Source organism: Emydura macquarii, unplaced genomic scaffold, assembly GCF_026122565.2.
Source record: "Emydura macquarii macquarii isolate MOO-44397 ecotype Brisbane River unplaced genomic scaffold, CSIRO-AGI_Emac_v2 contig_2205, whole genome shotgun sequence".
In the NCBI taxonomy this organism is placed as follows: Eukaryota; Metazoa; Chordata; order Testudines; family Chelidae; genus Emydura; species Emydura macquarii.
This window is the reverse complement of record NW_027132342.1, coordinates 15,067,115-15,083,785: the sequence shown is the minus strand read 5'-3', so window position 1 is coordinate 15,083,785 and position 16,671 is coordinate 15,067,115. Positions and strand designations below refer to the sequence as shown.

General features: G+C 46.8%; 1 protein-coding gene across 1 annotated transcript in view; it reads left to right on the top strand.

Moving 5' to 3' along the window:
• MYH9 (myosin heavy chain 9) overlaps window positions 1-16,671 on the top strand; it is a 96,605-nt gene that overhangs the window by 61,175 nt on the left and 18,759 nt on the right. Inside the window, exons 15-22 of the mRNA XM_067559411.1 lie at window positions 61-175; window positions 3,183-3,376; window positions 3,875-3,996; window positions 9,852-9,921; window positions 11,120-11,280; window positions 12,147-12,255; window positions 13,631-13,762; window positions 14,433-14,639. Of these exons, the coding sequence (XP_067415512.1) occupies window positions 61-175; window positions 3,183-3,376; window positions 3,875-3,996; window positions 9,852-9,921; window positions 11,120-11,280; window positions 12,147-12,255; window positions 13,631-13,762; window positions 14,433-14,639 (1,110 nt within the window). The remainder of the gene's footprint in view (window positions 1-60; window positions 176-3,182; window positions 3,377-3,874; window positions 3,997-9,851; window positions 9,922-11,119; window positions 11,281-12,146; window positions 12,256-13,630; window positions 13,763-14,432; window positions 14,640-16,671) is intronic.

Here is a 16,671-nt window from a genome sequence, read left to right as displayed (position 1 = left end):
TACTTGATCCTGCACTCTTGGAAACCCTCGGTCAATTTCTTGGTGACATTTTTTCCCTAGGTGGATTACAAAGCGGATGAGTGGCTGATGAAGAACATGGATCCTCTGAACGATAACATTGCTACTCTTCTCCACCAATCCTCAGACAAGTTTGTGTCTGAGCTGTGGAAAGATGGTATGTGATTAAAACTTTCCTATTGGCAGTTTTTACTAGAAGAATTGACATCTAACATCATCTGGTATCGGATAAGTCTGTAACAAGATGTGCTGCTTTTTCCCCTTAGAATGAGGCACAGAGATCAGCATGATCGGGAGTAGAGCCCTGAACGGGACTGTCTTTTCAATCCTGTCCCACAATACCCACTTCCACCTGCTCCTGCATCTTCTTGCATTTTTATCCTACTCCCACCTGAAAAACCTTAGATCCCACAAGAAAGAGGTTCCCCTACGCTACCAAAAAGTCTGTTAATGAGTGTATATATAAATGGAATTCACACACAATTTTTAACACTAAAAGAATAAAACAAATCTTGCTTAAAACACGTAAACAAATACTTTAACTCCTGTTAAAGATCAAATCTGTCTATTCCTCACTTAAATCTAAGCTTCAAAACCTTTTTTTTTAAAAAACAACTTTACATTGCTAAAATTCTATTTCACAAACTGATGAGAGATTTAGTGTTTTACCACAAAGTACTGCAGTCTTTTACCCAACCAATCCCGCCCGCAACCAAGTATATTTTACCTGCTCCCACTATCATGGCAATGGGTCCTGTGGGATCTGCAGGATTTCAGTCCTGAAGCAGGGCTCTAATCTGGAACTTGCTATCTGTTTGCTTTGCTTAGGCAACAGGACTGCACAAGAGAAATGTCCCCTCTAGCTGAAATGAGGGGTTCACATTCATTGGCCTATGGCCTGCCACATGCACTGCTGATACTTCTCCAACCAAGGAATCCCAGGCTAAATTCTAAATCTACCAGTATGTAGCCTGTAGCTACAGCATCCAAACGAGATCTCAGAGGGTGAAACTATATAGTTATTCTGTAATTAATGGGTTCTTGCTGCAGTGTCGTTGGGTGTTTTACTCTTTCCTATTTTGATATATTTGCTGCTTGACTCTTACTGTTACTGTCGCTTTCTTTTCCTTGGGTTTTCTTTGACGTCTCTGTCTGTTGCAGAGATGCAGAACGTTCAGAGAGCCTATTTCTATCAACACTTTCCTATTCTTCATCTAGAACCAGGTGACTGAGAAACCCGGCTGTCGTGTCGTGTGTAACGCATCCTAGAGCCATGCAAGAAATGCTTCTGTTAATTCTTCTGTTCCTTTGCCATTCCTGCTTCTCTCTTTGTTCGGCCCCTTTGCTTCATGCTAGTAACCCCTCTTGGACTTGAAAAATAAAAGCAAAGCTCATATCTTGCAGTGAGATGCTTGAAAATGCAGGTGTATCCACATGCGGTCCTTGCACTCCTAAGACCTGGATAGAATAGTTAAAATGGAAATCTAGGAATACCCAAAAAGCAAACATATCATCTGTTTAAACATAGACCTAGTGATGCTGTATTTCAATGCAGGATTTTGAGATGGCTTCTGAGATGGTACCTATGAAAATGGAACTTCAGCTGAATAGTGCTCCAGTCGAATGATTTGCCTTCAACTGCTAACCATCTAAGAATGACTTGGAGACTAAGTCTCATGTGACTTGTTCTGCATGGAAAATGGCCTGCATAGTGAACACTGCTGCATCAGACTTGCAGAATCCATTGACTCAAAATGACAGACCACAGCTAATCAGTTCCCATGTACTGTTCCTAGCTGAAGCTTCTGTCTTAAATTATTGTCATTTTTTGCTGTCTTCATGTAGACTGTAGGGATCAAGATTTTAAGAGGATTGTTCCAGCCAGAATCTGGAACACACTTCTGTGGATTTCCCTGTGATATCATCCAATAATAGAACCTTCTTTTCTCCCTAATCAGAAAGACTTGACTCTATTTTTAGCAACTATTGTAGGGGTTGCAGAGTGTAATGTTGCCGTAGCTGAATAGCAGAGCCTACCTCTTTCTTTGTGGGGTGTCTCATGTAGCCAACAGTTGATTTACCCCACAGCAAAGTTGTACTCAAGTTAAATATATCCTCTTGGAGTGATTTCCCCCCTCTCTCTCTACCCCCCCCCCCCCCCCCCCACACACACACACACACACACACAAATAGATCTGGTAATAGAATCCTAAGTTTAGGCAACAGCTAAGATCAGAGAAGTAATGGTGCTACCAGGCAAATGTGATTAGGGTCTTAGGGAATCTGTTTGTCTTCATTTTGTAGTCTGATAGGAATTGGGTAGGAAAGTTGGGAAAATAAGTGCTAGAGCGTCCCCCCCCCCTCCCCCCAATATATTTGGCCAGCTTCTATTGATAAAATAACCCAGTTAAAAAAAAATGGAGAAACTCAGTTAATCTGTATTTCATGGCTTCTTCAGGTCTTTGAAGCACAATCTTTGTGGTACAAAAGGGAGCTGTTAGGACAGGGATCTCTAACAACTTTTTCCACCAAGGCCTTTGGAAGTGTAACACTCCCTAATATCTAACTTACAGTGTACTTGTACTCTGAAAAGTGACTCAAATAATGGCATTATGAGTCTCCAAGTCTGTGATGATTCCATTCCATGTTTGCTCAGTTTACAGGTTAAAAATTTGGCTTTTCTAACTGGCAACCCTGAGAAGGTCAAGCAGAGTTCTCATAACTGGCTGAACTTATGGCTGCACTTGCATCAGGGTTGCTGGTAATTGTGTAAGAAGGAAAGATCCCCGGTCGAATCTGTTAGAAATGCCAAATTTTTACTTGTAAACTAAGTAAGCTTAGGGTGGAATCTGAGGTAGTAAATACAAAATCCATCATGCCATTTCTTGTTCCCTCTTAAGAATACAACTGCTCTTTAAACTGCCAGTTGGATCCATCTCAGTCAAAAAATCCTAACTCAGAGTCCCAGTAGTGAGCTGCTGCTTTCTTTCCTTCCTGCCCCATTCCTGCATATATGCTCGACAGGACTTCTACATCTGTGTAGAGAAGAAGCAAAAAGGATCCTGCAGCTCCTCTCTTATCCTGCTCTGCCCAAATATTCTTTGCACATGCTTACCTACCAGACTGTAGTGGAAGTGCTAACTCTCTCCCTGTGTTTTCTTTAGTTGATCGTATAGTTGGGCTGGATCAGGTGGCTGGTATGTCAGATACAGCATTGCCAGGGGCCTTTAAAACCAGGAAGGGCATGTTCCGAACAGTAGGACAGCTCTACAAGGAACAGCTATCCAAGCTGATGGCTACTCTGAGGAATACCAACCCCAACTTTGTCCGCTGCATCATCCCCAACCATGAAAAGAAGGTAAAGACCAATCTCTGGCTGGACTAGCAAAATACAGGCACAGTGTCTTGGGAATTATGGGGTGACTGGTAAACCTGCTTGTTGTGAGGGACACAGCTTTGACGTTCAATCTATTGCAAGGATTTGTAGGGGAGTATGAAGAGTCTCCTTCCCCGGTGACTGCATGCGTTGCACAGCAGAAGTAGACCTCACCTATGGCACTGTATGTAACTCTTAAATCTCTGATGTCACTTTAGTTATATTCCACTTCTAATACCTGCCTGAAGCTCACAGATACATGATTCTCTTTCTAGCTGACTTTGAAACATTGAACACCAAGCAGACTGTTAACTCTCTTAACTTTGGAGGTGAATCTTTGTTGGCCTCTATTGTAAAGAGCATAAGGGCATCCTTTATGGCATCTCCTGGAATGGGCACTTTGCATTCAGTAAATTAGTGGGAGTCTGTTTACAGCTCTTGTAAAGCTTTATAACATTGCTAAATGCCTTCCCTCATTAGGCTGGCAAACTGGATCCCCATTTAGTCCTGGATCAGCTCCGCTGTAATGGAGTGCTGGAGGGAATCCGTATCTGCCGACAGGGCTTCCCCAATAGAGTCGTCTTCCAGGAGTTCAGACAAAGGTAAAATTCAGATCAGAGCATAAAAGCAGTTTCTTAATCTTGCCAGTTTAAATGCATGCTCAATACCTAACAGCTGCTTTGTTTTAATCATAATTTGATTGTCCAGGCTTTTTAAAGGTAGGGGACTTAATTATCAAAGGCAGTGATGTAGGAGTTCTCTGTTCGTCGTTACAGGAGTGAGGTCTCTCTAGAAGCTATATTAATCTGCAAGCTCTGCTCTGGTTCTGTCACAACAGCAGCTGTGACTTTTTTATGTGATGAACTTGTTGGCATGGTGGGTAGAAGACCTCAACCAAGACTGTTGCTTTATCATCTGTTACCAAAAGGCATAAATACTGTATTTTTCTTGGAGTGCTTGCTCATGTTGACTCTAAGAAGATGTGTGCGTGCTGCATGCACAGTAGCTGGAAGGTTTTTCACCCAGTGGTCTCTGTAGGCTTGGCTCTGGAGTTGCACCTCCAGGATGCCCTGTAAAGGGCCCTGCCTCTTCAGTTCCTTCTTACTGCCTGTGATGGTTGTTAGAACATCCATTCACTCTTGCTTTGCAAACATGTTTTCTATTGGTTTTTGGACGGTTACCTGAAAATAGTTAAATAGTCTGGATTAGTTATTGTTAGTTAGATAGGACCCTGTTTATCAGGGGGTCAAAACTTTTCCCCTTCCCTGGGGACGGGGCATGCCTCGGTCCCCCGGCTTTAAATCATTCGGGACTTGTAAAAAACCATGGCCAGGAGCGATCTCCACACCACCTGCCTTAAGCGCTCCAAGTAGACCATCAGAAGAATTGCTGCAAGATCTGCAGGGATTTCCACACAAGGACAAAAAAGGAGAGGAGCCAGAGACTGAAGCTTATCCTTATGGATGCAGCTCTCCAACATCAGGCCCAGCGGAGTTGACACCCAGCATGTTGGCTTCGGTGTGGAGTGCACTGGCATCTGTGAGAGAGACAGCACTGAGGAAGGACTCTATGGCTAGAGACCCTTGGCACCCTCATGGATCACCGGCACCAAAGGATTCCTCGTGGGCATGTCGCTGAACCCATTCCCCTGTACCCTGCAAAAAGCAGAGGAAGATGGATAGGGGGTGCTTGCTAGTGCCCAAAACAGCAGGGCAAATAGGCTTGAGCGCAAGGCGACTCAAGTGCCACACCCTTGGCTGCAGTACTGTTGACTCCGGCCAAGGAAAGGGGTCCATGAAGTCCAGTGCCTCTGGACTTCCCATCCAGGGAGATTCAGAAGGAGGACCTGCAGCTTCCCTCCATGCCAGAGGCCTTCAAAGCGGCCAGGGACCTGATAGAGGGCACAACACCGCTGTTCCTTCCAGGCATGAGTGCTCTGGATATGAGACCATTAATGTAGAAGAAGCGCTTGGTGCCATCTAAGGGGAAACTGGCTGTGATGCCTTGGCTTCCATCCCCCTGTCACCAGTGATTACCAGTCTGCCTTGGTCCCTGAAGAGTGAGTTGTTGTGCTCCGACTCGGAAGAGGAGTCTTATTCTTTAAAACAGAGCCAGCACTGAGCATGGAGATGATACCAGAGCTTGGAAACTGGTCAGCCATTTCCCATGCTATGGCCACCACAATGGCAAATGCCAACCCAGTGACCCTTTTGGACTTCTTTGGCATTCTACCAAGCTCAAGGACCACAATCGGGCTGGTCGTTATCCATCACCTCCAGGTGCAGATATAATCCTGCCCCATTCAGAAGATGTTCTCCTACTCAGTACTGAAACCAGCATCAAATATGATGCCAACCCCAGCACCGAGTCTGCAGAACCAGCACTGCGGGACCCTCTGGGATCAAAGGGCCAAGAGACTGCCCTAATTAGGGCGTCCTCGTCTTCATTCCCAGGTGATGCAGTTACGGGGTCTTCACTGGCACCGGTTGCAGGTGACAGCAGAACCCACCAGAAGCTGTTAAGAAGAGTGGTACAGAACCTAAGGCTCCAAATTGAGGAAGTCTCTGACACCTCAAACCTCATGGTGGACATTCTAACCCCCACTGGACCATCCAGGGTAGCGCTGCCACTAATTAAAACCATCTATGACAAAATGAGGTCACTATGGCAGACTTTGGCTACACTGCCTTCAACAGCTAAGAAGGTGGAGAGGAAGCATTTTGTTCCCTCCAAGGACCAGAACTGTCTCTAGATTCATCCCCCATCAGGGTCTTTGATAGTTGCAGCGGCCAATGAGCAAGAGAGGGAAGGCCAGCAAGGTCACACGCTTAAGGCAACAGATGAGAAAAAGCTGGACCTCTTCGGGAGAAAGAGCCCCCCAGTAGAATACACCTAACTCCTCATTGGAAGCCAGCAGGCAGTGTTGAGTAGATACAACTTGAATTCTTGGGAGTCCATTTTAAAGTTCATGGAGTGTATTCCAAGAGACTCCAGGGTGGAGTTCACTGCTCTAATTGAGGAGTGTAAAAGGGTGACACAGGCCTTGCTTCAAAGAGCACTGGATGTGGCAGATGCCTCAGGTCACGCAATGGCGTCAGCGGTGGTAATGAGATGGAGCTCATGGTTGTAAGCCTCTGGCTTCCTACGTGAAGTCCAGCAAACAATCCAGGACCTTCCCTTTGAAGGCCCAGCACTGTTTTCCAAGCAGACACTCGAAGCTGCACAGCCTCAGAGACTCTTGAGCCACCCTAAAGTCCTTAGGCCTCCATACTCCAGCGGCACAAAGAGGAATTTCAATCCTCAACCCCTGCTCAGGTTCTATCAGTCCCAACAGAGGCGGGAATATAGCCTTAAGAGGGGTAGAAATTACAGGAGGAAATCCTCCCAGTCCTCTTCCAGCCACATTACTGGTCCAGCGAGAGAATTCTCTGGCACCAAACAGAACTTTGAGGGTGGGCCCAAGGATGGTGTACTGATCCAATACTCTGATCCTCCAACCCGTTTCTTTTCAGACCGATTATCCCATTTCTACCAGGCGTGGGCCCAAATCACATCAGATTGTTGGGTGCTACGTGTGGTAGAACTGGGATACTTCCTCAGTTCAGTTCTTTCCTTCCACCCTTCCACTCCCCATCTTCAGGGTTCTAATCCAAGAAGTACAGGCGGTGGAAGAGGTTCCTTGGTAGCTAAGGGGAAAGGAGTTCTACTCCCACTACTTCCTAATCCTGAAAGCCATAGGCAGTCTGACACATTCTTGACTTGTGAAACCTCAACAGATTCATGAACAAGATGAGGTTCTGCATGGTTTCTTTGGCCTCGATTGTTCCCTCCCTGGACCCTGTGGATTGGTATGCCACCCTCAGCTTAAAGGACACATATTTTCACGTGTCGGTCTCCCAAGGCTTCTCCAGTTCATAGTCGACCAAACCCACTGCCAGTTCATCGTTCTTCCATTCAGCCTTTCAGCAGTTCCCTGAGCGTTTACCAAGTGTATGGCGATTGTAGCTGTGTTCCTCAGGAAATGGAGGGTACAAATCTATCCGTATCTTGACGACTGGCTGCTCACGGGTCCAGGGAACAGGTGGAAGCAGACGTGACATTGATAAGGTCAGTCTTCACCAGATTGGGTCTCCTGGTCAACATGCAGAAATGGACTTTGACCTCCCACTCAGAGAATATAGTTTATAGGAGCAGTTCTAGATTCAAACCAGACCAGAGCCTTTCTCCTGGACTCTAGATTTCAGGCCATATGCGCTATCATAGAGGATTGGAAGCATTACCCCTCCACCACAGCCTGAACCTTTCTGAAAATACTGGGGCATCTAGCTGCATACACATACATTGTCCGGCAAGTCAGGCTCCATTTCAGACCATTACGGGCTTGGCTAGCATCAGTATCTATCACCCATCCCGAGACCACATAGATAGGGTAGGCTTGCTCCCTCCCACCGTGTTAGAGACCCTTCACTGGTGGCTTAACTCACAAGCATTCTGCACTCGAGTCCCCTTCTCTGCACCTTCCCCCTCACTGTCTCTTGTCACTAACACCTCAACGATGGGATGGGGTACTCATCTAGGGAGGCTCAGGACACAAGGCCTCTGGTCCCAAGCAGAACTCTCGCTTCACCCCAATGTGAGAGAATGGAGGGCAGTGTGGCTAGCCAGCCAGGCCTTCCAAGCCCACCTGGAAGGCAAATGTGTCTCAGTAAGGATGGACAATACAACAGTGATGTTCTATATATAAACAGACATGGTGGAGACATTCCTCTCATATCTCAGTGGAAGCCCCCATCAGTCTGCTACTGGTACCGGACTAGATCACTCAGGATCACGGCCGCCTATGCCACCCCAGTCTAGAGTCTCTCCACTTCATGGCACGGAAGCTCTGTGGCCAAACCCTCTGGAGTTAGAATGTTCAGAACCAGTCAGAGAGATCCCTCTTGGCAGCAGGAAACCCTCCAGCACGGTCACTTACCTAGCTACTTGGAAAAGGTTCTCCATCTGGTCAACGCAGAAAGGTAGTTCGCCCACGCTATCGCTCCTACCTCTCATCTTGGACTATCTGTTACATCTCAAACAGCAGGGGCTGTCAGTGTCCTCAATCAAGGTCCACCTGGTTACAATTTTGGCTTTCTACCCTTGGGTAGCAGGCCATTCGGTTTTTGCCAGCTCAATAGTGGGGCCTTTCCATAAGGGTCTAGATAGGTTATTCCTTCAAGCACGTCAGCTGATCCACCCTCCCATCCCAAATGGAATCTTAACCTGGTACTGTCAAGGCTGACATGGCCCTCCATTCGAACCTCTAGCGACATGCTTGCTCCTCTGTCATGAAAGGTAGCTTTTCTGGTGATCGTAACTTCGGTCAGAAGGATTTTAGAGCTTAAAGCCCTCATATCTGAACCTCCTTATATGATTTTTCTTCAAGGATAAGGTCCAGCTGCTGCAGCCTCACCTGGCTTTCCTTCCAAAGATGGTGTTACAATTACACATAAGCCAGGACCTATTCCTTCCGGTTTTCTACCTGAAGTTTATATGCCAACAATCTGGAGCAGAGGCTGCACACGCTGGATGTTAGGCAGGCCTTGGCATTTTATATCGAGAGGACTAAACCTTTCGGAAATCAATGCAGCTCCTCATAGCAGTAGCAGATAGGATGAAAGCACTCCCTGTTTCGTCCCAAAGGATCTCTTCCTGGATCACGTCGTGCATCAGGACGTGCTACAAATTGGCCAAAATACTGGCCCCAGCACTAGTAGCTCACTCTACAAGGACACAGGCGTCCTCGGCCCCGTTCATCGCTCAGATCCCGATCCAAGATATTTGTAAAACAGCGACATCGTCGTCTATTCACGCTTTTGCGGCACACTATTCCGTCATGCAGCAAGCCAGAGACAAGATGGCTTTTGGTACTTCAATTGGAAAGTCCATTGAGCTCCAACCTCTCCTTCTTTGGGTCTGCTTGGGAGTCACCTTACTTGGAATTGATATGAGCAAGCACTCGAAGAAGAAAAGACCATTACTAACCTTTCTGTAACTGTTGTTCTTTGAGATGTTGGTCATGTCCATTCCAAGACACACCCACCTATCCCTCTGTCAGAGCCAACCAGCAAGAAGAAACTGAACAGGTGCGGGGTCATCTGGGTCCTTTATAGGGCGCCATGGAGACACAAATCTAGGGGCTCCAAAGCCAACCCTATGGATACCAATAGGGGAAAAAGCTTTTCGGCAACTGCATAGGGTGCGCGCTCACCTACTTGGAATGGACATGAGCAACACATCTTGAAGAACAACAGTTATAGAAAAAAAGACTGTTACTAGCCTTTGTAATCCACTTACAATTGTTATAAACTCTACAAATTCATAGTACCATAGTAGTATGTTACTGGCATTATTCTCTCCCAGATTTCTTCATGGGAGTGTCTGTCAAACTGGTCTAACACATAGGTTGTCCCTGCAGATATGAGATCCTGACTCCAAATTCAATTCCCAAAGGATTCATGGATGGAAAGCAGGCCTGTGTTCTGATGGTAAGCCACATCCTAAAACCTACTAATGTGCATTAGGGCTGGAGGGGAGAAGGAGGAAAGTCTAAATCAGACCTTCCTTCCTTCTCTAGGAGTATTACAGAATACATCCCATGCTCTCACTGACCCTGAATTCTCAAAATGAAATGTCTTGTCTGTTATGGGGAAGAGCAGCAGAAGACTAGAAATTAAGAGCCCCTGTGACTAAAGATAAGATTTTTGTCACGGCCAGAGACCTCCATGAAATTATCCTTTTCAGCTTCTGCCCCGCTGCCCTGGGGCATCAGGGCAGAAGCTGTCAGCTTCTGGGGGCTGCGGAGACTGGAGCTTTCAGCCACCACAGGTGGCAAGGGTTGCAGAGCTCGGGGGAAGGAAGAGGAGAAGGTGGGGCTGCAGCTCTCAGCTGTGGTGGGGACCCCCCAGCTCCAAGCCACTGCGGTTAAACCAGCTGTTAAACACTTACACTAGCCAGCTCCAAGGGGAAGAGGAAACTGGGTGAAGTGCTTCTTCTGGCAAGGGTAAAGAAACTGGAAGAGTTGTATCATTTATGGGAGCGATCAGTAGGAGTGCACCCTTTAGGAAGGGAAAAGGAAGGTTAGGCATAGTATACATCTTTTAGTTTTGGTTAAACCTGAACCCTATCACAATCTCCAGCAGAGGATGGAAGCACAATACTATCATTGTAGCATCTTAAACTGGCTTTTGACAAGTCTTATGCACAGGTGGTCAGGCCTGGGTGCATATGTTCCCCAAAGCACCCTTGTAGACTTGAATGCTCTAGTGTGTTGTACTAAACATGACTGCATATTTCCTCTCCTCTGCCCCTCAGTCCCACCCTATGCTTAACTGAGCTTTAAGAATCCTTCAGCTGAGGATAGGACTCCCTCTGGAGCAGTGGTTTCCAACCTTTTTTCATTTGCCAGCCCCTAAACAATTTTGAAAGGAGGTTTGGACCCCTTTGGAAATCTTAAATGTAGTCTTTGGACACCCCCGGGGGTCTTCAGACTACAGGTTGAAAATCACTGCTCTAGAGCCAGCAGCATCAATTGGCCAAATGGTCTCGGTGCAGGGGAGGAATGTCTTCTGGCATTGTAAACAGTTGTTTCTTGTGACACATCACTCAAAGCAGTCCCAATGCAGCTGTAATAAGATGTTTTACTATCTCTCTAATGGGTGCATTCTCCCTCTCTCCCTTGTTTAGATCAAAGCTTTGGAGCTGGATCCAAATCTTTATCGAATTGGACAGAGTAAAGTTTTTTTCAGAGCTGGAGTCCTCGCTCACCTTGAGGAGGAAAGAGACCTGAAGATCACAGATGTCATTATTGAGTTCCAAGCATGCTGCAGAGGCTACCTAGCCAGAAAGTAAGGACCATACTCCATGATGGTACATGTGTTGTATATACTCATCCTTGTCTGGGTCAAGCTTATATTTACAAAGTCAACTAAAAATGGTTCCCTTCAGAAAGGACTAACTGTTGTCTGGGGAGTCAGTTGCAAAATGCAACAGCTGAAGTTTGTTTAAGGAATTTACAAAATTCAAATACAGCTTAGGAAAACTTTTTTCACCAGAGTGAAATCACAGTGCATTCATTAAATTGTTAGACTTCTGCAAGGAGGTGTTTGAGCTAGTATCCCACGTTCTCCTTGATTTTTGTAGTCTGCAAAGCATACTTTTCTCTAAAGGTACTTCAAGCAATAGGTAAGTCTTTTCCCAGAGCAATCACCACCACAGATGGCAGACATGAGAATCAAAAGAGTTTCTGCCATCAGTCTGGAGATAGTGTAGTGCAATACAAATGTTTTTTATAAATCTATCTCAAAACTCTGCAGTTGGGACTGTGGAGAGTACAACCACAGCACACTTCTGTAAACATATAAATGGTATGGTGAACAAACAGACATCAAACCAATAATGAAGGAAGCTACGGGCAAGGGAACAAAGATCTCTTGATGGTCAGTACTGAGTTATTGAGCCTGAGAGGATTGATCCTCGTGGCAGAAGTTGGAAAAAAGGCTCTTCCTCACTGAGGAAGAAAATGAGTGAAGGGACAGACAGCCCGTGTATCCTGAGCAATATAGTCAAGGTCTGAAATAAAAGGAAGCTCGTGGAAACTTTAGAAAGGACAATCTGGAAATGACAGTTGGTGGTGTCTGAGGATTGACTTGATGTAGATGTCTGTGAGGAACCTGTGGCTTTGTTGGTTGTCCTGACCCCTTTTGTTTTGCAGGGCCTTTGCCAAACGTCAGCAGCAACTAACTGCAATGAAGGTGCTTCAGAGGAACTGTGCTGCCTACTTGAAGCTGCGTAACTGGCAGTGGTGGAGGTTATTCACCAAGGTACATCTCATGTGGCTATTTGGCAAAGGATTAACTGCTGTAACTGGAGCTTCCTATGCTCAACAAGACAAATAAAAACTTCTCCCTGCAGGGTCACTGCTCCATGTTGTAGCTGGGTAATACCAGCAGAGCTGACCCAAGTGTAGCTATGCACGATACCTGCACGCCTCAGGTACACTGTTGCATGGGAATCTAGTAGTGTTGTGGAAAAGGCAAAAGTAATCTTCAAGTCCTCTAAGCCCTTATCCTCTGCACCTTTCCATGAGGTCTTTGTTGGATAGCTGATTAGTGCTGTTGCTGGAGTTGTTCAGAGGGGTTCACTGTCCCTCCCCAGAGCAGTAGAAGAAAAGCGGGGAGTGCTTAAGCCCCTCATCCTCTACCACTAACCACTAGACTGAACCATTTCCTGACCTAGAACTAAGGATACAATTTATCACGGAGGTCAGGGAAGTCATGGATTCTATAGCTTTATCGGAACTTCGTGACTTTGGCTTCAGCTGTCAGCAGTAGCGGCGGAGACAGTGCTGTGCATCCCAAACCGTGGCTATGGGCAGAGCTGGGGTTGTGCGCCCCCTCACAACTGCAGCAGGAACTGGGACTGTGCACCCCGACCTGCAGCTTCAGTGGAGGCCGAAGCCAGGGCTGTGCACCCTCCCCATGGCTAGACTGTCAGTCACCCCATAGGGATCCAGATGTCATTGCTTCCTTTCTCTCACCCTCCGTCACTTTAGTAAAAGTCATGGAACAGTCAGGACTCCTGTAAATTTCTGTTTATTGCCTGTAACCTGTCCATGACTCCTACTGAAAATAAGTGACAAAATCTTAACCTTACCCATAACTGAAGTGGACATCAGCAAGAGTGAGGCTCTTCAGCTGAGCTAGTAGCAGAGTAAATCTTCTTTTTCCCGTGCTGTGAGGTTGAGGTATAAGTCTCCTTTTTTCTGTGAACTATTCCCCCACCAACATGCAGAGGAACTTGCATTCCTTGCTCTTCTCTCCTGCCGTCTTTTCTGGCTCAATACCAGTTTCTTCATGCATCTATACATTATCTACTTCTTTCCTGCTGTAGCCCGGTCTGAAGAATGGGGCAGGTGAGCATCGAGAGTTATTGGCAGGGTAAACTATGCTGAGTCTCCAGTGATTCTGCCTCCCAGCAGCACTTCTCCTACCATGGCATCCTCTAGTGTCCACGACAAAACCCTGGCAATTGGCCAGTCCTTCAGATCTAAAACAGCCCTTATCTAAGCTTGCATTAGGACTGGCCTGTCTTCTAGTGTAAGTTTCCTTCCAGTGCCCATTTACTGAATACCAGGGCCCCTCTATGCTATTTTTCTTGCTATTGACTCTATGTATTCCATTAATTTTCTTCTTGCAGGTGAAACCCCTGCTGCAGGTAAGCAGGCAGGAAGAGGAGATGATGGCCAAGGAAGAGGAGCTGGTGAAGGTCAAGGAGAGGCAATTGGCTGCAGAAAACAGACTGACTGAGATGGAGACTCTCCAAACACAGGTGAGTCTCCCTCACAAAACTCGCCTTCTAGTCAAACTACTAGATGGCTATTCCTTCATCAAGCTGGTCCATGATCTACAGACTGCAGGATTCCTGATTAAGTGTGTAGATTAATTTTCTCTGGCTTAAGCACCCCAGCCTCCTTTCTCTTAGCAGGTCTGTGTAGTACAGTGAACAGCTGATGCTCTGCTACAGTCGTCATTTGGGTTAAAATCTCCATTGACTGAGTATTGTGGAGAGTCATTGAAACAGAACAGGGTCACTAAAACATATCCTTTCTGCTCCAAGCCAGAGACATTCTTTTGTTTTAGGGATAATATCTCTGGGGGATCTTTTCTTTACGAGGGAGGAGAAAATCTCCCTCCATTCAAGAAGGGTGGTCCCTGGATATCTTTTTTTTTTTTTGGGGGGGGGGGGGTGTTGACGTATAGTACAACCCTATAAAGGTACCAGTTTATGCACGGGGATAAAACTTAAAACATAACATGCCTACCTTGGCATGTGATTAGCAGCAGGAGATTCCTGGTCCTGCACTGAGAAGAGTCCATGCTAAAGGAAGATCATACCTGCAAAATGTAGGGAAGAGTATCTGGGGTTTAGCACAAAAATAAAATCACCAAAAGATTCAGTGATTTGGAACTTAAAAATCCTGGGTTTGTCTCCTATGTAGCTAATGACAGAAAAGATGCAGCTGCAGGAGCAGCTGCAGGCAGAGACTGAGCTCTGTGCTGAGGCTGAGGAGATAAGGGCCCGCCTAACAGCCAAGAAACAAGAGTTGGAGGAAATCTGTCATGACCTGGAGGCCAGGGTGGAGGAAGAAGAGGAACGGTGTCAACATCTGCAGTCTGAGAAGAAGAAAATGCAGCAGAATATTCAGGTAACCTCCTAGGAATGACACCAGTGTTGTGTGAATGAGGTGGCTAGTGAGAATCAAAGTAGTGGTGCTGTCTCAGTGGGAAGGGTAACAGGACAGGAGGCAAAAAATGGTGGTGAGGAGGCTGGGGTTTGATCTCCACATTAACTTGTTGGGGTCTGTTGTCTCACTTATGCCTTCAGGAAGTTGGCACAGACTGCTCTCTGAGGAGACAGCAATAGGCAGTTCTAGTTCTGGTGTCAGCTAGGCCTAATATGCACATAGCTATCTGAGATAACATTCCCAGTCCTTAAAGAGGTAAGTAATGGTTGAATTTGAGGTTGCTCTTAGGTGGTTGGGTAGATCCTTAGTTAATATGGGTGTTGGAGACTACATATTCTCTCTAGCAGAAGCAGCCACTTTGTATAGAAATTTATGTATTTGATTATATTTATACCTGGGAATTCAATGCACTACCTCAAACTAGTGGTCACAGCATTCCTGATTCTTTGAGTGCTTGCTCATGTACATTCAGAATTAGGTGTGTACGCTGCATGCACTGGTGCCAGGAATTTTTCCTCTAGTGGTATCTGTAGGGCTGGCTCTAGCACCCTCTGCAGTAGCGCACATATATAGGGCGCCGCCAACCCCCCCTCCCTCTGTTCCTTCTTGCCACCCATGACTGCTGGAACATTGTCTTGCTCCTTCAAGCTTCAGTATTCCTAGTAGTTCTTTGTTTTCTATAGTGTACATAGTTAGTTCAATGTTTATTACTTATTATTATTAGTTTAGTTTACCTGATCCCCGGTGTTTAAACCCTACACTTCGTGCAAGAAGACTGTGCCATTGAGCGACCCGCATCAGAGTTGTCTGAAGTGCCTGGGAGAAGTCCACCTTTGCGAGAAGTGTAAGCTTTGTAAAGGGTTTTGCCCTTGAACCAAGGACTGGGACATTAGACTCAAGATCCTTCTCATGGAATCAGCACTTAAACCGGAGTCGGAGCCGCTCTCGGGCTTGCTGCCCGGTACGATGACATCGACTAGAAGTGCAGGCCCCAACACCATGGGAACACGGCATCGTTTGGCATCACCAGCACTGAAAAAGAGGAAGGTGAACGCCAAGAAGGAACTGAAGTCAGTTAAGAAGAGCTTGGGCACCACGTGGAAAGCTGATTCAGCCCCGAGAACACCTCCGCCTGCGACGGCGTTGAGCCTGGTGCTGGTACCACTGTCAACTCCTGTGAGTGGCAGAGGCCTGGGTCATTTACTGGTCCCTTCTACACCTGAGTCTTTTCAGACAGTGAAGGACCTGTTGGCCCTGCTGGTTCTGCCTATACCACAGGAGGGTAGGACAGGGCACCAAAGCTTGGAGGCCCAGACCGGAGGCCAGTCTAAGGGGAAGCCAGCGCTGGTACCATCGCAGCTTCTTCCCTCCTTGCTGGTTTCGCAGTGGTCACTGGGATCTTGGCACTGCTCCCTGGTGCCGCATTGGCATGGGTCGGGTTCAGTCACCAGGGGCTGGTCACCGGAATATCGGTACCCATCTGACAAGCACTGACGTTGATCTCCTGTGCCCCGGCACCACAAAAATCCATATAGAAAACCTAAGGATAAGACACGGTCAATGTGCACACAACGCTTGATCTCTGGGCATCGCTCCCAGTCACTGGAGTCCAGGCACTCAAAAAACAGTGCAGAAAGGCAAGCGGCATCGGTGCCTCCATGGTCACCAGCTTTCAGCTCTCTGGAGTCGGGAGATGAGGTGGTCCTCCCCCCGAAAGGACAAGCCTCCTAGCAGCCTACGGGGTTTTCCATGCTGCCACAAATCGGAGGCTGACCACAAGGACAATGGCCAGGTCCCTAGCAATATTGGAACCCATGGGAGTTCCCTCAAGCTACTATACCATATGCTCAGTCATCGGTGAGCACCTTTGTACTGCAGTCATCTAAAGGCCGGGCCGCAGTACCGGAGGCAGCTATTTGTTCGGCCCAGGAAGATTCCCTTTCAGCCAGCCCTTCAGTAACCACCCCAACCAGGAAGAAAAATCCAGCCCCCC